This window comes from Cryptococcus depauperatus, chromosome 2 (genome assembly GCF_001720195.1).
Source record: "Cryptococcus depauperatus CBS 7841 chromosome 2, complete sequence".
Taxonomy (NCBI): domain Eukaryota; kingdom Fungi; phylum Basidiomycota; class Tremellomycetes; order Tremellales; family Cryptococcaceae; genus Cryptococcus; species Cryptococcus depauperatus.
In genome coordinates, this window is record NC_089469.1 from 1,037,597 (window position 1) to 1,059,382 (window position 21,786).

At 45.8% G+C, this 21,786-nt stretch overlaps 10 protein-coding genes across 10 annotated transcripts; 2 read left to right on the forward strand and 8 right to left on the reverse strand.

The window, feature by feature from the left end:
• Positions 1–1,502: 1,502 nt before the first annotated feature.
• Positions 1,503–3,135, reverse strand: L203_101666 (pyruvate dehydrogenase complex dihydrolipoamide acetyltransferase; the record flags this gene model as incomplete). The annotated part of the gene is made up of 6 exons (XM_066211105.1): positions 1,503–2,011; positions 2,058–2,132; positions 2,181–2,370; positions 2,418–2,548; positions 2,633–2,807; positions 2,857–3,135. The coding sequence occupies 6 exons, from the start codon at positions 3,133–3,135 to the stop codon at positions 1,503–1,505; spliced, it is 1,359 nt and encodes a 452-aa protein (XP_066067202.1).
• A 624-nt stretch (positions 3,136–3,759) lies between these two features.
• On the reverse strand, positions 3,760–5,231 carry L203_101667 (uncharacterized protein; the record flags this gene model as incomplete). The annotated part of the gene is made up of 2 exons (XM_066211106.1): positions 3,760–4,409; positions 4,460–5,231. The coding sequence occupies 2 exons, from the start codon at positions 5,229–5,231 to the stop codon at positions 3,760–3,762; spliced, it is 1,422 nt and encodes a 473-aa protein (XP_066067203.1).
• A 71-nt stretch (positions 5,232–5,302) lies between these two features.
• On the reverse strand, positions 5,303–5,889 carry L203_101668 (uncharacterized protein; the record flags this gene model as incomplete). The annotated part of the gene is made up of 4 exons (XM_066211107.1): positions 5,303–5,467; positions 5,515–5,575; positions 5,625–5,829; positions 5,886–5,889. 4 exons carry the CDS (start codon positions 5,887–5,889, stop codon positions 5,303–5,305), a joined length of 435 nt encoding a protein of 144 aa, XP_066067204.1.
• A 1,764-nt stretch (positions 5,890–7,653) lies between these two features.
• Positions 7,654–8,244, forward strand: L203_101669 (uncharacterized protein; the record flags this gene model as incomplete). Its single annotated transcript, XM_066211108.1, has 4 exons — positions 7,654–7,677; positions 7,724–7,781; positions 7,882–7,937; positions 8,014–8,244. 4 exons carry the CDS (start codon positions 7,654–7,656, stop codon positions 8,242–8,244), a joined length of 369 nt encoding a protein of 122 aa, XP_066067205.1.
• Positions 8,245–9,228: 984 nt separating this feature from the next.
• On the reverse strand, positions 9,229–11,137 carry L203_101670 (uncharacterized protein; the record flags this gene model as incomplete). Its single annotated transcript, XM_066211109.1, has 7 exons — positions 9,229–9,610; positions 9,666–10,333; positions 10,379–10,440; positions 10,485–10,649; positions 10,693–10,750; positions 10,813–10,928; positions 10,972–11,137. The coding sequence occupies 7 exons, from the start codon at positions 11,135–11,137 to the stop codon at positions 9,229–9,231; spliced, it is 1,617 nt and encodes a 538-aa protein (XP_066067206.1).
• Positions 11,138–11,879: 742 nt separating this feature from the next.
• L203_101671 (uncharacterized protein) lies at positions 11,880–12,873 on the reverse strand (the record flags this gene model as incomplete). The annotated part of the gene is made up of 3 exons (XM_066211110.1): positions 11,880–12,607; positions 12,664–12,768; positions 12,819–12,873. The coding sequence occupies 3 exons, from the start codon at positions 12,871–12,873 to the stop codon at positions 11,880–11,882; spliced, it is 888 nt and encodes a 295-aa protein (XP_066067207.1).
• Positions 12,874–13,474: 601 nt separating this feature from the next.
• Positions 13,475–15,407, reverse strand: L203_101672 (uncharacterized protein; the record flags this gene model as incomplete). The annotated part of the gene is made up of 8 exons (XM_066211111.1): positions 13,475–14,229; positions 14,279–14,295; positions 14,349–14,495; positions 14,544–14,764; positions 14,815–14,920; positions 14,971–15,056; positions 15,106–15,172; positions 15,217–15,407. The coding sequence occupies 8 exons, from the start codon at positions 15,405–15,407 to the stop codon at positions 13,475–13,477; spliced, it is 1,590 nt and encodes a 529-aa protein (XP_066067208.1).
• A 1,327-nt stretch (positions 15,408–16,734) lies between these two features.
• L203_101673 (uncharacterized protein) lies at positions 16,735–17,790 on the forward strand (the record flags this gene model as incomplete). The annotated part of the gene is made up of 4 exons (XM_066211112.1): positions 16,735–16,844; positions 16,897–16,928; positions 16,974–17,210; positions 17,273–17,790. The coding sequence occupies 4 exons, from the start codon at positions 16,735–16,737 to the stop codon at positions 17,788–17,790; spliced, it is 897 nt and encodes a 298-aa protein (XP_066067209.1).
• Positions 17,791–18,825: 1,035 nt separating this feature from the next.
• On the reverse strand, positions 18,826–20,708 carry L203_101674 (uncharacterized protein; the record flags this gene model as incomplete). The annotated part of the gene is made up of 2 exons (XM_066211113.1): positions 18,826–20,557; positions 20,626–20,708. 2 exons carry the CDS (start codon positions 20,706–20,708, stop codon positions 18,826–18,828), a joined length of 1,815 nt encoding a protein of 604 aa, XP_066067210.1.
• Positions 20,709–20,812: 104 nt separating this feature from the next.
• Positions 20,813–21,562, reverse strand: L203_101675 (uncharacterized protein; the record flags this gene model as incomplete). Its single annotated transcript, XM_066211114.1, has 2 exons — positions 20,813–21,472; positions 21,524–21,562. 2 exons carry the CDS (start codon positions 21,560–21,562, stop codon positions 20,813–20,815), a joined length of 699 nt encoding a protein of 232 aa, XP_066067211.1.
• Positions 21,563–21,786: the final 224 nt, after the last annotated feature.

Consider the following 21,786-nt stretch of genomic DNA (forward strand, 5'->3'; position numbering starts at 1 on the left):
CCTATCGATACAGAAACACAATTTACGATGCCAATACTTGCATAGAGCTCCCTTCAAGCTGGATAGAATTCGGCTTGGAATCTATACTCCATGGGGGAGCAGAAGAAGTCATTTATCCAACGATAACAGTTTCGTTGTTTCTACCACCTTCAGACTTGCCTGTGATCGATAATGACAGTCGGACTACCAGATTCGCTGGTGGTGAAAAGCAACATTATTCCTTCTATTTATGTATAGCTGTAATGAAACTTTTCTATCTCAATTTGCAACACCAAGATATTGAGTAACAATTCCGCTCTCCCCAGCCAAGGGTCCACAACTGGATATGGCATTCATGTCTGAATATTGAATCCAAGTTTAATTACAAGTGAGTTCTGCGTATAGGAAGCCTTCTCTTGTTGAAATTGATTATAGCAAAAGATGAACTACACCGGGAATGCCAAAACACATATGAATCTGCTTATGAAAATGGTTTGTCGTACCCGGTATCTTTCCAGGATGACTATTGGATGTTTTTTGCGATTAAATGACTTGACCATCGCAGTCGGATGCGAGACTCATGAAAAACCCTCAGCAGCTGTTGGACGTAGCTGAGACGCAGCGAGACATACATGAAGAGGAATACTCATTGCTGGTCTGAGAAACAACAAAATATTCCGTTCCATAGCTACTCTTTATCTGCCAGGAGTGAAGAGGTTTGGCAGGTGAGTAGCGTCTTATTTCTAATGTGCTGCTTAATCAGCCCTTGTGGTTTGTAATCATTGTTTCAAACGTATCGCCAACGTAAATATATAACAGTGAATTGTTAAAAACATTGGCGATACCTTTTGAATATAATCCCATTCAAAGATATCTAAAATTTGTTGAGTTAGATGATCACGTCGTCGGTTCACGGTTTACACTATTACTCTCTATAGTATCTGCCATACTTTAACAAACTCACTCAATCAGTATCAACAATAGATCTATTTTATGTAGACGGCGTTGGAACAATGGAGAACTGTAGAGGTAACGGTTATGCTACTGCTATTTGGAAGGCCATTTGTTATATTGCAGAACAAGGTGAACATGAAGCCGCTTCTGCAAGTATAAACACTAAGCCTGCTATAAGTCTAACGATCTTATTATGACTTATTCTTGGTAACTCACCATCTTGTATGGCACTCGTCAACCGGTTTATAGCTCACCTAAAGATTTGTAAATCTGGCTTCAAATGTGAACTTGACGAATCTTTTACTTGGCAAGAAGAAAGTAATGCCGGGAGCAAACACCTCAACATCCATTTTCAAATCTTTCACAGGAAACCCAGAAGACACACTATCCCTAATGTGCTGGGATTGATGGAGCGAGAGCGATGTGACGAATGTCTGGTTTATCCAGAACAAACGGTGGGACAGACTATATGTAGTCACCTTCTGTGAGCTTATAGATACATATGCTGTTCAAGATATGAATTATCTGAAAAACCCAATGTCATAGCGTCATCCTATCATAAACCTCTCTTAAAGCATAAAACTAAGAGGCTGCTCCATGTATTCTCTGAAAGCCTTTAGCCACTTGGCTCCAACTGCACCATCAACAGTCCTATGGTCGGAGCTCAATGTCGCCTTCATCACTTGCACTGCCTTGAAACCTTTGGGGTCCTCAGGTGCCAATTCTAGTTTGGTGGTGGTCTTGCCGATAGCGAGGATACAAGACTGAGGAGGGTTAATGATAGCAGTGAATTCATCGACACCAAACATGCCGAGGTTTGAAATGGTGAATGTGCCACCTTGGTATTCATCTGGCTTGAGCTTGCCATCGCGAGCACGCGAGGCAAGAGACTTGGTCTCAGCAGAGATGGTGGCGAGACCCTTGGAGCCAACATCCTTGACGATGGGTGTGATGAGACCGCTAGGGGTAGCAACGGCAACGCAAATGTCGGCTTTCTTGTACATCCGAATAGAGTCACCGAGCCAGGCAGAGTTAGCTTCAGGAACCTCAGCAAGAGCCAATGAGGCGGCTTTGACAACTGCAAAAATTTATAAGCTCTCATCGCTCCACTATACCCAACATACTAAAGTCATTGACAGACAACTTGGTCTTGCCCTCGCCAGCTTTGTTAAACAATTCTCTAAGCTTCAAAACTCGGTCTATCTCTTGTAAGTATCGCTCATGTTGTTTGTAAATATTTAGCTCACCCATATTAATCTCAACGGTCACATAGTAATGAGGCAGTTGCTGCTTGCTCTCCGTCAATCGTTTGCCGATAGTCTTCCGCATGTTGGAAGTAGGGATATCTTCGTAATCAGCAGGAGAGACGCCAGCAGGCTCTCCAACAGCGGGGGCAGAAGCAGAAGCGGTACCAGACTTGAATTTTTCAACATCGGCCTGATTTCATGTCAGCCAACTTGTACGCCGAATCCTCAGAACCTGACCTTGACAATCCGGCCTTGAGGTCCTGTACCCTTAATTTCGCCCAATGGAATGCCTTTCTCCAATGCAATTTTCCTAGCAAGAGGGCTAGCAAAGAACTTGGGCCTGTCACCCTGAGTAGGATGTTCAGGAGCTTTTGCGGGAGAAGTTTGAGCATCACCAGAGCCATATTTGCTTTGATCAGCGGGAGATCCAACAGCAGAAGTGGTAGCAGAACCAGAGGATTGAGATTCTTTGGAATTTTGTTCTTTAGGAGCTCCCTCCTTTTGAGCTGCCTGGTCCTCAGACGAAGTTTCTGCGGCAAGAGCGTCGGCGCCAGAGAGGTCGTCGCCTTCTTCACCAAAAATTGCGATAGGAGTACCGACGGCAATGTTCTTAGAGCCATCTTGAACCTGTCGTTTTCATCAGTACTTGCCCAGCAAATATTCCAAGTTGACGCACAATGATCTTTGCCAAAACACCATCTTCTGCAGCTTCTACATCGATGGTAGCCTTATCTGTCTCGACTTCGATAAGAACATCACCAGCGTTGAAGCTCTCGCCCTCCTTCTTTTTCCACTGGGCAATCCCACCTTCAGTCATGGTCGGAGACATGGCAGGCATACCAAACTTGCTAAGGGTTGCGTTGCAAGCTGAAGTTTGGAGGGTTCTAGATGCCAAAGCTCGTCTCAAAGAGCCTGATGCGGCTGAACGCTTGGCCAGTTGAGCAAAAGACAACATGACGTTGATTTTGAGGAAAAGATGAAGTTTAAAGAAACAGATAAAAAAGTCAAAAATGGATGACACTGTGGGGAACGGTAGACGATACGGTCCGTCCAACGACTCTCCGAGTGCCACATTTGAAAATTCCGAGGATTCCCCGCCACCTATAAAATAATTGAAAAGTTGGATAATTGTGCATTGAATGGTTTTCCATTGAACCTCACATTCGTTTCGACTTGACGGCAAACTTCAAGTGGGATGAAGGCAATATGAGAGCTCTCAAAAGATCCTATATGTTGTATGTCAAGGTAAAGATTCTTTGGTGATTCATCTATGATGGCAGTATTAGGTGTGCCAGAGCTTTACGTGACTTGCGAACTGATTCTGTCTGTAGATATTAAGTCCAGTTTATATCTGTAATTTCTCTTCTTTTTATACATGTAAGCCATAACTCAACCCTGTCAATGCAAACACAAGTAAAATGGGTTGATTTCATTGCATGTTTGGCTCATAACTATAGTTGGAACATAGCTCTACAGAATATCTGAACCTTACGTGAAATCTAGACCCATTAAACTAATAATACGAAAGACATTGAAAGAAAACCCTTACATCCCATACTCAAACAACAGATAGAAACTCTCAGACCTTCTGATTAATCTTTTCAGAAGGCTGGCGAACTTGAGTGCTCGTGACATCCATCTCATCCTCAATCTTTTCCATTTTACCAGCCTGTCGGTCAAGGTCGGCAAAGCTTCGAACGGGATCGTTGAGATGTCTGAAATAAGTAGGACAGAGGACGGCGCAAATAGCACAGGCAACGGCAAGAGCAACATATGGCCAGATGAGGTAAGGATCCTGAATGGCGTTGGAACAGGCAAGACCAATCGCAGAAGAAATGGACGAAGTGAAGAGACAGAGAGCGTAGACGAGACACTTCATCCTGGCAGGGGCACGAGTGTACGCAAGTTCATAAGAGGTAACCATGATGAAGATCTCACCGATGGCAGGAAGAGAGTAGAGGGGAATTTGTGCCCAGATGGAATAGCTTGTGACGGTGTCGCAAGTAGAGGCGTACCAACCACATTTCGAGACGGAGTAAATTTTCCATTGCAGGATTGCGCCGTAAATCATGTTGACGGAACCGAGGACAAAACCAATAGTCATTCGAGTCATGGGCTTGAGCGGGTAGCCAATTCTCTCAAAGAAGGGATAGACGAAGTAGGTAATGATAGGAGTGACAGCAATGATTGTCAAGGGGTTAAAGTTGGAAATAACATCGTTGGGGGCATCTTCAGCCATTGTCAGCAGGATAAAGTGAGTCAACGAAGAAATCGCTTACTGTTTAAAGTCATTGAAGTGGACATGTCGTTTATCTGAGAACCGATACCGCCATCGGCAAGGGTGAAAATGGGAATAAGAGCAAAAACGCCACAAGCAGCAACGGATTGTCTGATTTCGTCAACAAACAAGTCATCCCAAAAGATCTTTGACCGGTCAACATGTCCCTCAGTGGCCAAGATGTAAGATGGCTTTGCAGTCTGCCAGAATTCGTCGCCTCCCTTAAACATCTTGGCAAGGCCTCCGTTTTTCATGATCAAGTAGAGAACTTTGAGCGCTTCAAGGGTTACAGAACCTTGAGGAGGCGCTTTGTAAAGCCTCTTGTAGCACAGCACGAGAACAATGGGCATAAGCATGTAGATAATACCGGGAAGAAGGTAGGCGAGCCAGAAGCCGACAAAACGGGCAGAATAGGAAGAAGCAATTGCGAAGAAACCGCCGATGTTGATGCACCAATAAAAGATGAGGAGGTAACGCTGGACCGTTGTCTGAGGGTCAAGGATAACCCTCTCGCCCGTCTTGCTCGTCGTGATAACAGGCCTCTTGACGGGAGACTGGTCGCAAAGCAATGTGGCCAGACAGGGTTTGATGAAGCCGGCACCCAAAGAGAGGATATAAAACGAAAGCAAGAAGGGACCAAAGGCCTTGCCCGTGACGATGACTTGAGGAATAGAGACGATGACCATGAGAATGTGTGCAAAAGCACCGACAGCAATACCGATGGCGACAGTCTTCAGACGACCCCATTTGGTGTCCGCGATGATGCCACCCATGATGGGAAAGACATAGACAAGAAAGACGAAGGCACTGCCATCTCGTCAATATTCGTTTGGTTCCATGTAACTTACTTGTAACAAGCAGAAGCCTGCACGGAACCGCGATGCAATGCCCCTGCAGATTGGTTGACTCCGTCTGGACCTGGAGCAACAGCGCCAGCACCATTCCCACCCTTGGGAAGCGGATTTTTGATGTAATTCTGGACGACGCCAAGGACACCAAAATACGATGCCTAAAACAACATGAGCCATTGAGTGCTATCGCCCGCATTCAACTCACACGCTCAGCCAATTCAATGGTACACATTGCGACGCAGACCCAGGGCATAGACGCAGGAACTCTGCGTGGTGGTTAGGACATTGCTACCAACGAAAAGCAGATACACATGCTTTTTCAAAAGTGCAAACTCTTCATCCGTCGGTTCTACTTCCTCCGTCGTAACATAATCAAGAGCGTCCACGGCACCAACGGTGACATCCGGAACAGACTCTTTCTTTTCATTGCTGCCATAGACTGGGCTGACGGGGCTAACTGCCGCAGTGTTATCCACTTGATCAGACGTGGGCGCTGCCTGGTGGATGCTCGTGTGAGTTGCTATTACAGACGGGTCAGCTCAAGATCCAATGCACCCAAGACGATAGGCCACTCACCCATGACTGTTTAGCAATCTCCAGCCGCTCGATAGAAACTGGGTGACAAGGTATCCTGCTTGGGGAGGAGGCAAAGCAAGTCGACACTTTTAAGTCCTATTCACAATCTCTCTTTATAGCCTTGCCGATGGTGACATTGCATACCTCATGATTGGTTCTCTCTACAATGCAGCTGACTCGCTCTTCGCAGAGGTCTTCCGACCATTAATAAAAGCAATACATCCACCCTTGCGTCTCCTTATGGTAAGACCTCGCCTAGCACAACTGAACCACCTGAATTCCAATTTTTTTTGGTTTGGTTCTGCCGTACTTTGCGGAAAGATTGCGGAGATATTGGCTTGAAAACTGACAGGGTTGACAGGGGTGGACAACCTCTCCCACATGGTCTATCGTATCTCTTTTCCAACAAGCGGAGTACTGTCGAAGCATGGCGAGTTGCGGATGTCTTGTTCTATGTTTTGACTTCAATTGCCATAGTATGACTACAGTGATGCGATATTTGCGGAAGTGAATTATAAATAAAACATAAAAAGTAAATGCAACCATGTGCTTGTGAGTCCTAGTCCTGGTTATTACGGCTGTCGATAAAATGATGCTCCATATTTTTTTACGTAAAGCGGTTATTCGCGGTAGAAAGGTTTATGATCTTTTTCCCAACTGTGCTTTTCATCTTGTAAAAAATTGAGATATCATTGCAAAGCTACGGCTCCAAGGGACGAATTGCAGCAGTCATTTGTGTTTGACAGCGTCCGACGTAGTGGGCCAGCATGGCGCAAGTTGTATAGTGGTGACAGGTTGTATCGGGAGCAGTACATCCATTCAAGAGATGTATGCTGGAGCTGCATTGGAAGGCTGATATGGGTTACAGCAGTACAAACGAATTTGCCAGTGCTACATCCATACGGGCCCAAGAGATTAACTTGGGTTCAATCTATCTTCTATAGGATCGGAATAGAGTCATTTCAACGGTTAGCGTTGGATGAGCTCGAAAGTTATATGGTTAAACAGCTGGGTAAAATTTTAGATCATCCATTCGTTGTTTGGGTGTCAAACAGGCTCGAGATCCTCGGATAAAGCTACCACAATTCCAAGAGATTAATACAGCAATAGTTCGAGGCAGCGTGGGTAGGATTGGGTAAAAGACATCAGCAGGATGATATCAGGAAGGGTCGAAATGCAATGCACTAAATCGGTTAGCATATGATTACGTGAATGGCGAGGAACGAAGCAAAATTCCAATATAGGAAATTAAAAAAGGAAAACATGGCAGGATTTTCTCCGGATGGATACCTGTGACCTTCAGGAAAGTCAAGATCATATGCTTGCCATCTTCGGCTGAAGTCTTTTGTTGCTTGACAAGCGCTTATCGCGACAATTGCTGAATTGTGTTGCCATGGCGTGAAGTCCACATATCATTGCAGTGAGATGGCGGTAGCAGCGCAAAATCCATCCTATGCCGTTAACCATTCGCCTTGATCTTGAGCATCAGCAGCTGTTGTGCTTGTCGAGCGTTGAGTGCTAATCCATTAGCATTGTCATGCAATATCGAGTTGATCCATAATAACTTGTTGCTTGCTTTTGAATGTTAAAACGAACAAACTAATTACAATTCTCTAGCATGATGTATCTATTATCCCCATGAAACGCCGAAACGCCGACATGTGGCTCTGGTTAACCATACAATTGGTTCCGTTTCGCTGGTTGGTGGCCTCTTTCTTCAACTCTTTTATCTTTTGCTTTTGGATTGTTGAACTTGACGTTATCTGCCATGTCTTTTATTCTTCGTTTCACTGTGGGTGTATTAGTGAAATTCAGAAGTTTTGCTGACTTTTTGCTAGGCTCAAAAGGCCCCCATGTCTTTCACCCGCTCTCTGTCGGTTACTGCCGCCAAGAAGGGTGAGTTTACAAGTTGCAGAGTTCAAAAACAGCGGCAACGAGAGAAGAATAGCAGCTATCAGATGGCGAAGAAAAATGGCATATGCTGATTGTGGATTAGACTTGGTCCAGGACTTGTACATCAACCAATTGAAGTCTTACAAACCTGCTCCCAAAGTACGCCCGCGCAACCCCTAGAGGGGTTTGCTATCGTGACCAACAGCAGCACTAACATGCTAACGCACAAAATTAGGCTGCTGATAGCCACGTTAGCTCTGTTCGCAATTTCTCTGCACCCAAGCCACCTACCGCCCCATCTCTTCCGATCGACCTCGCCTCTGAACTTTCCAAGTTTGACGCCGAGGAACCTACCCTTGGTTCCACCACCCCCAAGGCGGCTGCTGACGTTGAAGATGCTGGAGGCGCCCAGGAATACCTTGAGTTCCTCGAGAAGGACATTCCCAAGGCTGAAGCTCAACATTAGAAGGTCAAAATGGATAATAAACGACAGAGCTAGTATAAGTACTCAGTAATGTCGGAATGCCAAGCAAAACATCTGCAAATAAGTTTGAGAACGGCGCATACGTGAATTATTTCGATAGGGGCGGTCATATCTTGTTGATTTGAGTGAATGAACATTCACTTGCCTGGCCATTCGATCCGAGACAGATTTCCGTCCTATGCTTTCGTCGTCTCGTCAAGCTGAAGGCCCAATGTGTTTGATCAGATTTAAGCTGTATTCATCCAGCTGATACTGACTTTGGATTCAATTTGACATATCTCTGTGACTGACACAGCTGCCTACATTGCTGTGTTTAACCCTCGTCGAGCTTGTTAATGTGAACGAATCGCTGTTGTATGCGAGGTTTTGCGACCAAAGCCATATAGGATTGGGAAACAAATAGATTAAACCTGTACGAGATTTCAGGTATATACTGCCTGTTCTAGACGACTTGCTGATTGACGTAAAGGCCGCCGTTCCCCATTGTTGGATTGCCTCACCACGTTACGTTGGCTAATTCGCTTTAGCGTATAGGACAAAACACACTTTTGGCTCGTTTCATTTTGACTAACGGATCTCTTGAGCTCAAGTCAAGGTCACGTTTAGAGTCTGAAGAGATACGACATACAACAATTAGAGCACGTTTTATGCCTCAGAATCATCATGGTACATATTTGGTCTATAAGCTAAATCAATCCAAACGAATGGCTGTGCTATCTGTGGCTCAAGTCGATACCTTGCATTATTTGCATCAGACATGTTCATGTTCATTGTGACCTGAAGCACAAACAGAATAAACAATCGCATTGTATAAGATCAGACAACCAAAAAAGATAATACTAATCGACAAAAGGCGCCAGATGACAACTCATGACCCCGTGAATCCTCCCACGGGCTAAAATTCGATATAACACGCAAACTAAAAGCTTTACTTAATTCCTCAACAATAGACAACAAATTCCCCTTTTACATGAGCCCTCTCCATATCTTCTCAACCCAGTTTTTGGGAGGTGGCTCATCATAGCAGTCGGCTTCAATGGCGTCAAGACCAGAGACAAAGTCCATCTCGGAAGCGCGGACAAAGCGAGTCTTTTTGATATACTTGAAACCAAACCATTGGACGGGAAAAAGCCATATAGGAAGATAAGTGGTAATGAAAGTAGCAGTGCTCCACTTCGATCTGAGAAAGACCGACCAGCCTGAGAAGAAGAGGATGATGCTAATCATGATGATAGCGTACCAAGCGGCGCAAGCCTTATAGTTCAGTCGAGGGGCATATGGCAGCGACGAACGAGGGATGCCTTGGGTGCGAAGACCCTTCTCGAAACGAATGTATATGAAGCAGATACTGAAAGATTAAACCGTCAGTATTATACTAGGCAAAGAAAGACAATATAGCTCACCCCCACCACGTCATGAGACCAGCAGCAGCCGTCAAGTTGGCAAAGTAACCAAACACTTGACCAGCAGTGGACTGAAGAGACATGTACGCTAGACCGCCAAAGAGAGCACACAGAGTAATCGCAACGTAGGGAAGACCCGACTTGGTAGTTCGAGAAAAGATCTTGGGCGCCTGGTGAGTGATAGAAAGACCATAGAGGGCTCGAGAAGAGGTGTAGAGGTCAGAAGAGGCAGCAGACCACGCAGCGGTTAAAAGACAGGCATTGATGATAGAAGGCAAGACGGGAATACCGGCTCTCTTGATGGCAATAACAAAGGGAGAGGCGAGAGCATTACCGCTGTTGAGGGCAAGACCCTTGTCGGTGGAAGGAACGAGGAGGCCAATGATAAAAGTACCGCCGAGGTAAAAGATGAGGATACGAATATAAACTCGTCTAATTGCTCTGGGAATGTTTCGTCGAGGGTTTTTGGCTTCACCGGCAGCAATCGCAATAATCTCGGTGCCAATGTAGGAGAAGGCTGCCTGCGTGAGAACGGCCCAGAATCCGAGGAATTGTCCAAGAGAGCCGGCAATTCCCTCGTACTGGACAAAGGGTCCAGGATCCCGCCAATACTGGAAACCGATACTTGTGTGATCTGGCCCACCACCCGAAGTAATGATGATACCAAGCTGAAGAAAAGTCAGCCAACGTCTCTACGCAGAGTCTTGACTTGCAATAATCAAGCCGACAATGGTAAGGACTTTGATGGAAGCAAACCAAAATTCGCACTCTCCATCTACCCTGGTCAGCAAAGTAGCAACCCGCCACACTTACAGACACCAGCACCAAACAAATTGATGACAACCACGACAATCAGACAGATTGAAATCCAAAGCGCATTGCTGATCGTCTTGTTCCACAAGTTGATTAAGACAGCTGCTGCCGACAACTCGGCAGGGAGAATGATGACCCAGTTGTACCAATAGTTCCATCCCATCGCAAAAGCTGCCAACGTCAGACCCAGTCCATACCAACACAAACCACTCACCTAAAGCTGGGTCCACGAATCGCGCCGCCAGCTTAATGTGACCACCCGGAACCGGGAACTGAGAAACCACTTCGCCCAGAGAAATCTACCCGTCAGCCAAGTTCATCCGGCTCAACTCACCATCATACAGTAACAAATCGAACCCATGAGCGCATACCCCAGAAACAGACCGAGAGGACCGCCATGGGCAAGCGCAGAACCAGTACCCAAGAACAGACCCGTGCCAATCACACCACCTGTCCCCGGCGTCAGCGACCGTCCTGCCGTAGCATGACCTACCGAGCGAGATCATTGCCATATGCCTCGCCTTGAGCTGGCGATGGAGACCCTGCTTGAGCTCGACTGGCTCTGACGTATCTACATGGGCCGGCAGCTCTGCCGGTGCTACCCGCTGCGAGGAATCGTTCCCCTCCTTCTTCTCGTCGTATTCCAAATGGCTTGACATGGTCGCTGGCGGTTTTCTTCCCGCTCCAAAAAACCTCGCTCTATATATACCCATACCAGCTGATAAGGAACGGTGTTAAGCGGGTCTAGTTTCGTGAGCACACACAGATCTACGCCGGTGCCTAGCTGCTACGTTAAGCGATTTTTCTTGATCGGATCAGAAAATTTCAGGGTTTTTGCCTGATTGTTTGCTTCTTTGGGCGAAAATAACGAGATTGAGTAATTAAGGCACCATGGGTTCACGTGATACCGCCCTTGGGCCGAAGAATGAGTAGTGGATAAGCGCGGAGTTCATAGGGAGATAGGCATGCCAATGACTAGCACGCCTAATTGTATGACTCGTCGTTCAGTCCTAGTGAAACTCTTATTACCGTTCATTTATACTCTCTTATACTCTCTTATATATACTATATATATCAACTGAGTCAAATCCTTGACAGTGCGGCATATACGTCGAATGGCGCCGACAGAAAGTCGTAAAACGACTCGATAGTGAGTGATGTCTAATCCAAAGACCCAATATGCTTATACTAGCCAGTCATCAACAGGCTGGAGTGGTTTATTCCTAACGGTATCATGAGTGAATAGGCAGTAAGCGCAGAATCATTCGGGTATGAGCCAAAATCGGCCAGGATGTATAGCAGTCAGAATTATGGCATGGAAATATAGTATACGCTTCCGAATGGATGGTCTCGAGTACAAACAGCAAATCAAAAGCTCAAATGTCCTAATCTAATCGGTTCTCATGTCCGCCTGTTGGTATTAAGTATGCTAAAGGGATAATGGTCACCTTTCTGCTCCAAATTGTTCCAGTCCTCCAAATGGAAGATTTGGTATGTGTTTTTGTATACGTCTTGTAGTTCGAACTCGTCTGTCGATCCCCACGAGTTTCTGGCCCAAACTGTCTTCCTCCCGTCCGGTTTGATTGTTCCGTTAAACACAGCATAGTCATGACTGTCTCCCAGCTGTGGCTTGGTCGTGCCAATGTAGTCTTTACTGACAGTGTTGAATATCACCGGAGTGTTCTGGCTTGCCCGAGCGAGATCTGCCCAAAAGGCGTCGGCATCAGGATAATCGCTAGTCAACTTGGAAGTACTCTTGAACCCCGTCAAGAGACTCAACCCAATTTTTGCGCTACCTTGGGTAGGGTCAAAGGTTCCGTTGTTGTGGAAGATACCGGGGAACTCTACTCGAGTAGCGAACGTCTTGATAGCTTGTGATATAGCGTCATGCCACCAGTTGCCAAGTGGATGATCCTCGGTTGGACTCTTTTTATCAGCGTACGCGATCTCATACTGGGGTTCAAAGGTGTAGGGATTCCAAATTTGGACAAGGACTGTGCCGTCCTGGGGCCAAGAGACGCCGGCCATGGGGGCAAGATTGCCATAACGGATCATGTTCATAATCCAATTTTGAGATGCAATGAGGACGGAAAGAGTCGAAGCAGCCCACCAACAATTGAGAACATTTACTGTAGAAGAGTGAGCAAAAAGGTTCAGGGAATGCCGTAAAGGCATATGGACTGACCTTGTTTTACGTCGTAAACCACTGGACCTGTCCCGTTCCAAAGCCCGATATACTCTCCTCGGGGAACGAGCTCATGTCGCGACTCTGCCGTTGGCATGGCTAAACCTAAGGGTTTGTCGTCAGAGACAATGTCTGATTAGAGCCCCGCAACCTACTACTAGTGCTCAGTAGCAAGACTGCTGAGAACAAGATACTCGTTATATGTCTCATATCGCCAACACAATTATGGGATTGCCTTTGACTATAATTGAAGAGTAGACTTGTATTGATAGAAGATTCGGTTAGGTAGGAGCACTTTTTCGATATGCTTTTGTCAAGCCGTACGGAGGACTTGAGGAGAGAGAAGAGATGTGGGTGAAAAGGGTGGCCAAGCTAGCACAAGTCGTCTGTAAGGAAATTAAATCAAAATCAGCCATACGTTAGTATATCTACTCAATAACTTCACTTCTCCTGAAGTCACCTTCACACAAAGAATACCTCCTTGCAGCGCAACCCATGATGCAAGTCAGAACAGGATAATGGAGTGTTTTATCCTAAAGTGATCAGCAAAGAGACCGGCAGAGACTGCCAAGCCATATCAGAATGCAGGACAAAGGAGTACGTCGAGCTGCCGGGGAAGCCAAGTAAAACTCATAGTTGAAAACAAAGGGGCCAGTAATTCTTACCGCGAATTACTAAGGAGTATCATGAAAGGACTGAGTTTTTTAAAACAAGAAAGGACGTTGATAGACAAAGGAACGGGGTATGGTCACGAAAAGCAGACGCATTTCATCGTTTCTTTCCCATGTTTTGTGTGTCCATTGGCATGCCCTCATCCTTCAAAGCTCTTGATAGGATTTTCAGCCTGCCCAGCTACCTCCTGGTCCACACTTTGCCTTTTCCGATCCTCCTCGAGAATGTCAGGTAAGATGACGCCGTCTACCCATCCTCTCCAATCTCCATCCCACTCCTCTCCGGCCCATCTTGGTAAGGGAGTCTCCCATTGGCCCAGCTCTTCAGTCGTATATTTTAATGCATGTAGGTAGATAAAAAGTGTTTCGGGGTTGGGATCATCAGGTACAGGAACATAACATTGGTCACAGAAACCTGGAGGAAGGTAAATTGGAGGCTGAAGAGGTGAAGGCATGTCTTCTGGAAGAGGATCTGGAAGTATGAGAGCTTGTTGCTTGCCTTTGAGACGAGGCACAGTTTGAGGAGTAGACGATTGCTGGGATAAGGATTCTTGTGCTGCTTTGGCCTTAAAAACCACTTCAGACCATTTGATCCAATCTTCAGCGTCATCTTTCTGTCTCCTCAACCTAGCTATAATATCCCTCGCCTGATTACTTAACCGTATTGGGCTGTTGAGATCAATGTCTGCATATTCCCTCGTTGCATCTATCTCCCGAGATGTTTCCACTCCCGTCCGAGATTTTATGGCCTCTGCCTGGGAGATAGAACTAGATGACGGGGCAAGGTCAACACCGCCCTTGCCGAGAGAAGGTCCCCATACAGTCGAAGTTGAGTAGAGGGGATCGTTGGCAATGGGATGACCAAGGTATTGCAGATGGACTCGTATTTGGTGTGCTAGATAGCGATCGTCAGCTCTAAAAGCTTTGCAGATAGCTAGACTTGCTTCGTCCCGTTTGTGGTCTACCTATAGAAAGGTGGTAAGCTCTATAAAACAGACTGCATTGGGATTGTACCTACAACGCACGACACTCTGATCGCGTTTTTTGTCATAAGATACTTTTTTGAAAAGCGTCATAGCATTCTTGCCTTCCGGCGTCACAATGACTAGTCCCATTTGTCTATCTACCGTCAACAGCGGCTTGTCTACCGTAATCTCTTCCCTGCCACCAACACATCAATACCTTTAACAATACAGACCAACCACTCACTCCGGGAAATCTCCTCTAACCCTTGCCACGTACTCCTTCTTGACCTTTCCCTCTACAAATTCTCTAGCCAATTTGCTTGCTGCTTTACCAGAAAGGGCAAGGATCATCAGTCCAGATGTCAATCGATCAAGGCGGTTCACAGAGTAGCATTTGAAGCCATAGTCAGATTCCATCATTTCCAAAACTGTGTGTCTAAAGTATCGACCAGCTGCGTGGACCGGCTGTCACAGGTAAAAGATTGTCAGTAGCAGTTACAGAGTCGTCGACATACAAGGGAACCAGGTTTAGATATAACGACGAATCCCCGGTCTCTATCAATATGAAGGACGAGGATGGGATCATTCGTGACTGGCGGTTCATGCCTGTGGACTGTATTACTGAGATGGCGGCTGAGCAAGACACTGAATCACCTATAATGTACACTTACTCTATACGATCTCCATTTCGAAGGACCAAGTTTGGTTTGGCAACTACGCCATTCACTCGGGTTACACCAGACTCTAGAGCATGCCTCTGCAGCTGAATAAGATTATCATGCCATGCCTGTAGGTGGGAATCGCACATAATAGTCTGACGACCTATCTCTGAACTCTGTCGTAATGACTTCTAATAGCTGCCGCCCTATCCAACTGTATTGGCGTCAATACTATGCAAATAGCTCGGATGGACTTACCGCTGCTTCACAAAAGTCTTGTACGGCCACCAATAGGGCTTGATATATCTCAGCATGGGGTTTAAGCCTTTGGCATACTTCATTTTGCCGTTACTGACTTGGCCTGAGGCGAGCGATTGCTGCTGGTTCTCCAAAGTCAACTTCTCAGAATGTCCCAAGGCTGCGAGTATATCGATCTTGTCTTGGGTCATTCTTGGTTTTGTATTTATAAAGTTGTTGATTTGTTTTTATAATCTTTTAATCTTTTGAGATTTTTGAAAAAATATTGGTTGTACTAATTTCGGAGAAATGTTGATAAATACCCTGCCATTTTTTTTGTATTCAATTAGCTATTTTCTCTTTTTTTCTATGTTATGGCTCGCTGTCTATGACAATTTGTATAGTTCAAGTATGCATACTGAGCTGTTTCAGTCCTGAGCATAATATAGTACTAAATATGGATAATCCTGGCGGCTACAACTGCTTCTGCTTGCCAAAATGTTGAGTCTGCGATCTCACTAAAGATCTCCTCTTCATCCTCATCCATACTCTCTGGTTTGGTTCCTGCAAGAGTTCAAGTGTCGTCACTTTGTTCTTGAGGCGTAGTGATTCAATTGAAGGCATCTGAGACAGCTATATAGAGTCGGAGTCGAGAAGAGAAGGTAGATAGTCCAACCTCGAAACTCACAAATGCCTTTCAACATGTTGTAGGACTGTTTGACCTCAAAGCAAAACGGCGGGGACTCAAAGTTGTGCCAGTTTGCTTTTCAAGCCCTCGGATGGTTCTCATTATCATTTTGAGCGAACTTAAAATGAGTAAGGTGGCATGTTTGACCCGTTGAATGGGAGCCACGACTATGCCTCCCACCTTCGACCTCCACTGGACTCTCATGAGCGAAAACAATTTGATGTGAATCTTGAGAGAAGTTGAGTTCAGCCGAGGAGGAACTCTGGACAGCTAATATATAGTGTCGGTATTCTATGTTGTTGCGTCTCGAGAGAAAAGTCGTTCGTCGCGACCAAGGGTTTGGCTATGAATGAGCTGGCTCTGATTCTGCCCGACAACTCGTCCCAAGTAGCAACAAGACCAATTTTCAATTGCAAAATGACTCTTCTCCGACCTCTTTTATCAATTGCAAGGATTTGTCAGGTTTCTCAAAGCTGCGATAATGTGACCAATGCTTACACAAGCGATAAGTCCAAGAACTGTTGGTTGAAGTGTATCAAACATTTTGGCGATTCAACGCATAATCCAGCAATTACCTGATGATATATGCTGCATAGAGTCGTCTCCCTCAGCAACTTGGTAAGTAATTGTGCGTTATATAAGCGTCGTTATAATGTAAAATAGTGAAATGAATAAAAGTAAATGAAATATTTAAACAAGAAATTAGATAAAGCGTTGGCTATTTGCCAACTTTTCTCCTTCACCAGTAACGAGCCAATTGGGATTTGGGGCCCCGCATTGATTTCACTTTATTTTATTTTTTTAATAATACATTTTAAATAGTTATATTCTCTTTCTTCTCTGTAAGCAACATGAGAACGAAGAATGGCCATAAAACAGAAAGAGAGCATTTAGAGGAGGCCTGCAAGGTATGTCACAAGATACCATCAAAATACAGGTGTTCTACTTGTCCAATTCGATAGTAAGTCTGTAACCACTCAATATACATGGATGGGAGACTCAAACATGCCCAGCTGTTCGGTAGCTTGCTATAAGGAGCACAAAGGTGAGGCGAAGGCTTGGACCGATGTACAATGATTGACTTGTCTAGGGAGCTGTACTGACAATACCTACACATCCCAACCCTCTGTCGAAACTTCTCTTGACGTTTCGCCTTCAGATACAGCGTTACCACAAGCATCGCTATCCACCAAACCAGCTGAACCAAAACCATTGAGAGCCCTATCCTCTCTCTCATATCCACCTGAACCAGACCCAGCGGTGTTCACTGACCCTTTACTAAAGGACGATCCCAAGCCACTCCGACATGAGGAACTTTTACGTATAGGCAGGTTTAGTCTCGTTACAACGAAAAGGTATGAATCAAGCTGACGCAATGTTTGGAAACAGCACAGTCTCCTTCCCTCCGAACTCTTCTTGCGAACCCAACCCTCCAAGCTATCCTTCGTCTCCTTGATACACTCCCTCCTCAATCGAGACAATTGGCTCTCTCTAAACTCATTGGCGTCGATTCACAGTCCCTCTGTCATTCATCGAATGCCGGCTCTATTCTGACGGGAAGAGATAGCCCGCCGCCTTTAAATGACTTGTTGGGAGGCCTGACAGATAAACGGTCAGAAGAGAGAAATGATGGCGATGGATGGCAAGTCGGCGGAACAGACCAAGATGAAGGGTGGTGGCTCTCGGCACATAGTGGCTCTCGCACTCAAGCTCAGAGACATGAACAGATCTGTTCTAGTGAGAAAAACCGTTGGCAACGGACACCAGAGGACGAGAGAATGTGGATAACAAAAGAAGAAAAACAACTCATGCGGCTCTTTGCAGGAAGCGTGTGTTTTGCTATAGATGGTCAAGAGGAAGAAGGCGAGGTGGTTTTGGGACGAGGGGAGCTTGCTTGGGACATATAGATTTTGAGCGATGTGTATAGAGACGAAGCTACTTTGTAAGCGCAGTCTGCTGTTGTAGTTGTAAACTCTATGAACATCAATCTTTGATTTCTGCAACAATCTATGAGGGAGTAGCAAGTGAAATACTACAAGCCATTCTGTCATACTACTTCAGACATTTCTGTGGCTTTCTTGATATTGGTTTTCATGGCTGTAATAATACCAGGACTTATTTGCTTTTCAAAACCAGATACAAAAGTGTTCTAGTAGTATTAGAGCGAGAAATCGTCTAGGGAAATTGAGTAATGTCGGTTTATTTTGACTTTCTCTTGTGCTCATTAAGAATCGTGACGACTGTGCATGTATCTATTAGGAGGCTTGCGTTCAAATGCATGCCGCATTCTCTGTTTAAGAGCAATAAGAGATGATCAAAGATGTAAGATCATTTGTTTATTTTTATTCATTTTGCCTTAACAGCCATCAAAACATATGTTTCCGAATTTGAATGGTATTTTTTGTTTCAAGACAAAGACAGAATTGGGTATACATTTCCAAGACTTATCTGTATCAAATCAGCGCAACAAGGCATGTAAAAATGCAGCGTGTATTGCGTTGTGAGCAGGATGAGAAAGATAAATAAAATTGATTAAAATTCTATCAATTATTCGATGACAATGCCAAACTTACTATGGCAAGGGACGATCAAGTGACACTGACAAGAAAAAACTAATCGAAGAGATTGTGTATGTTGCTAAAAGAAGTTGGAAATAGCTGGTTTGTTGAGCTACAAGCGAAGATACGATGCCACTGTTGCCGTGGATATTCTTCTTTTTGGGTGCTTTTCACCTACAAATTTTCTGTTGATATACGCGAGGGGCAAAAAGGTCGAAGTGATAGACAAAAGTAATGACAAAATGGTCGAAAAAATGTAAAATTGTCCAAGAGAAACAATCTTGAGATGTTCCAATTCCTACAAAAGGACATCCCTGTGACAACGATCATCAAGAGTCGTACGTAATCATACAATCATTGGAGTAAGCGACAGGGACCGAAGGTTCAAGTGAGGACGGAGGCTCCAACATCAGTGGTCAACCCCTGCCCATGGAAGGTCGGTGAAGGAAGAATAGTCTCGTCGGAATCCTTACTATCCTCCCTCTCTCCCACCGTTCCTGCTTGCGCTTGCTTTTCAGAGCTCTTTCCCTTTTGGATGACATGTTCTAGCTGATCTGAATCAATGACCAACGCCAACTGGGGTTTAACTATGCTTATGCCTTCCACATCGCTACTCTCAGAAACACTTGTAATGGGTGTTACATCGCTTTCACTTATGTGACTTTGTGCGCTTGCGCTCTGTCCGCTGAATGCACTGTAGTTTGCACTAGTGCCGCTATGATGGCTCAGGATCTGACTTAACCTGGACTGGGATCCATCTACGGCGGAAACTGGTGCAACATCTCGCACAAGGTCATCGGCAGAAGGGGATGGACCTATCTCGATAGGTTTTTGCGGAACCTGATGCCTGCCCGATAGACTTGTTTGCGGGCTGGAACTAGAGTTATGAGTAGAGTGTGTGTCACGATCAAGGGATGAATGAGCATGGGGAGGTATAGTTGACTGGGAGGGTCGAATAGCAGAGGGCAACTCCTTTAAATTTTCAGCCTGGCCTACATCTTGTACTTGTTGCACTGTCCCTGGGATAGAGGCTGCTAATGCGGTTGGTGGAGTAGAAGAGATAGAGAGGGATGAAGGATTCAAAAGAAGAGATTGTTGTGTTGGCTGAGGAGCAACCATGCTGATATCTGTGGCTTTAATAAAAATTGTCTCATCACAAATTGGCCTATGCGAGTTGTTTTCGTTCGCATTTTCTTCCGTACCCATGTCTCTAGGAGAAGCGAGAGACTGTAGTCCCAACACGACAGTATTGGACGATAATTGTTCAAACTCTGTGGAGTGGGACTCATTTCTCCTAGGCCTAGACATCTCAGCGATGTTCGTCTCAGCAGAGCTCGACTGTACATCTTTGCCAGCACTCGCAATGTTTGAGGCATTGTTAGGAAGTGGAGGGGCCAGCAAAAAGCTAGACAGTTTTTCAACAGTATGGCTGCTGAATTTCTTTCTCAATGTGCCAAAGAACGATCTCCTCAACTTGACTTCTGGCTTCTTTTCCCCAACCGTTTCCCGTTCTGTGTTCGACTTGTCTGCAGTATCCTTAGAAAACAATCTGCTAGCAGGCATGCTTAACCTAGATGGTCTCTTTGAGTGAGCCAATCCAGATCCAGGACTGGAGGGTGGAGAGACAGAAAGATTGAGATTGGGAGAGGAGTGAGCGGCTTGACTGGTAGCAGAGAGCGGTGGCGCAGCCTCGACAAGTTTTTGCGTCGACTTTGGCTCTAATTTCTGCATCTGATCGTCTTTTCTTTTCAAAAAACTCAATCCTTTCCCCTTCCTTTTCTTCTTGGCAAATTTTTTATCCTCTTTTTCATCCTTCTCCTTTCGCTTGGCCTCTTTTTCATGTTGTTGGCTATCTTTTCCAATGTGTAGTTGGTGGGCAAAACCATCGGATATAGGGCCGGCAGCAATATCTTCCACAGGCGATATAGTTGCAGTCACAACGTCTTGGCTCAATGGGCTTGGATACAGATCCATTTTGTCAGCCAACGCAGCCATCTCTGGCTTGGTTCCTTGCAAGCATTGCTGTACACCTGGAAAATGCTGAGACGACAGATGGACGTCAACCCCGCCAGACGTGATGGGCGACAAAGATAAATTGGAAGAGGTCGTCGCGGCACTAGGTGTAGAATACGGCCGTCCATAATCCTACTTTGGTCAACATCGTTCCTATAACCAGACACTCACCTCGCCACCATCCAAACTCCACCTGCCCATACCCGCGCTCTTGGCCAACGGTGCCCTGCTGCTTGCCGTACGCGCACCACCATTTTCAGCATACAAACTCCTCCGCTTGTCATGTCCTACCGGGCCTACACTCATCTGTGCCGCAATGGCATAACCCCCCTCGCGCGGCGCCAGCGTCGACATAAAGTCACGAGAGTAAAAGCTTGTTGGCGGATACGCCGATGAGGTCCACGACTTGTTTTGCGGTAGTTGCGACGCGAGCGACGTTGTTGATGAGTGCGCGCTCGACGATATCGGCTTCTTTGTCGTCACTGGTGATACCGGCACCGACTGTACGGCCCGATACGTCGGCGATGGCCGCTTCCGAATAGAAATCCGTTTGGATGTCTGCGAAGAGTGCGAGAGCGTCTCGCACGTGTCTTCCACGTGAGGAGCGTTGGGCCCTGACTGTCAGCGCCGCGCTCAACTTTTGCCACGTACAGATAACGTCATGGAAAACGCCGACTGGCGTCAAGTCCACCACTTTACTCATCCGGCGCACCGTATCCAGCGGTCGCTCGGCGGCTCTGCGCATCGGGTTGCTCATGTCGGGGTCGTTCGGTGGCTGAGCGCCAGAACGAGGAGTGCCACCACCATCGGTGTCCGTGCGGCGGAAGGCAGGCTGAGGAAGGCCAAGCGTCTCAGCGAGTAGAGACGAAGAGTCGTGTAGAGCGGTGGCAGTCATTGGAGATGGAGGATGCCGCCTCTTAAGGGCGGAAGCGGTTTGCGCGGTGGCGAGAGGAAGAGTGCGGTCGGATGTGAAGAGATGAAAGGAAGTTTCCAATGGGTCGCAAGTAGAAATTTGATTCTAGTGTAATTAAGGTCGTTAATAACGAGTAAAGGGGTTAATTACACTCACCTCTTCCCAAGGCTGCAGTTGGTTACCGAATGCCGCCATGTTAATTATCTTTTTATTTCATTCCGCATCAAGATGGGTAGAGATGAGGATTAAAAATGTTTTTCTGGGTTTGACAACAATTCTACGACGGAATCCACGTGGCAGCAAGGTTGAATGTCTTTTTCACATGCATAGTTGCTTGGCAGAGTTAAACTTTGTAATTACGCGTGCAAGATGTAGGCTTGAATGCCTCACTGTAATTACAACGGTAATTACTTTAAGGT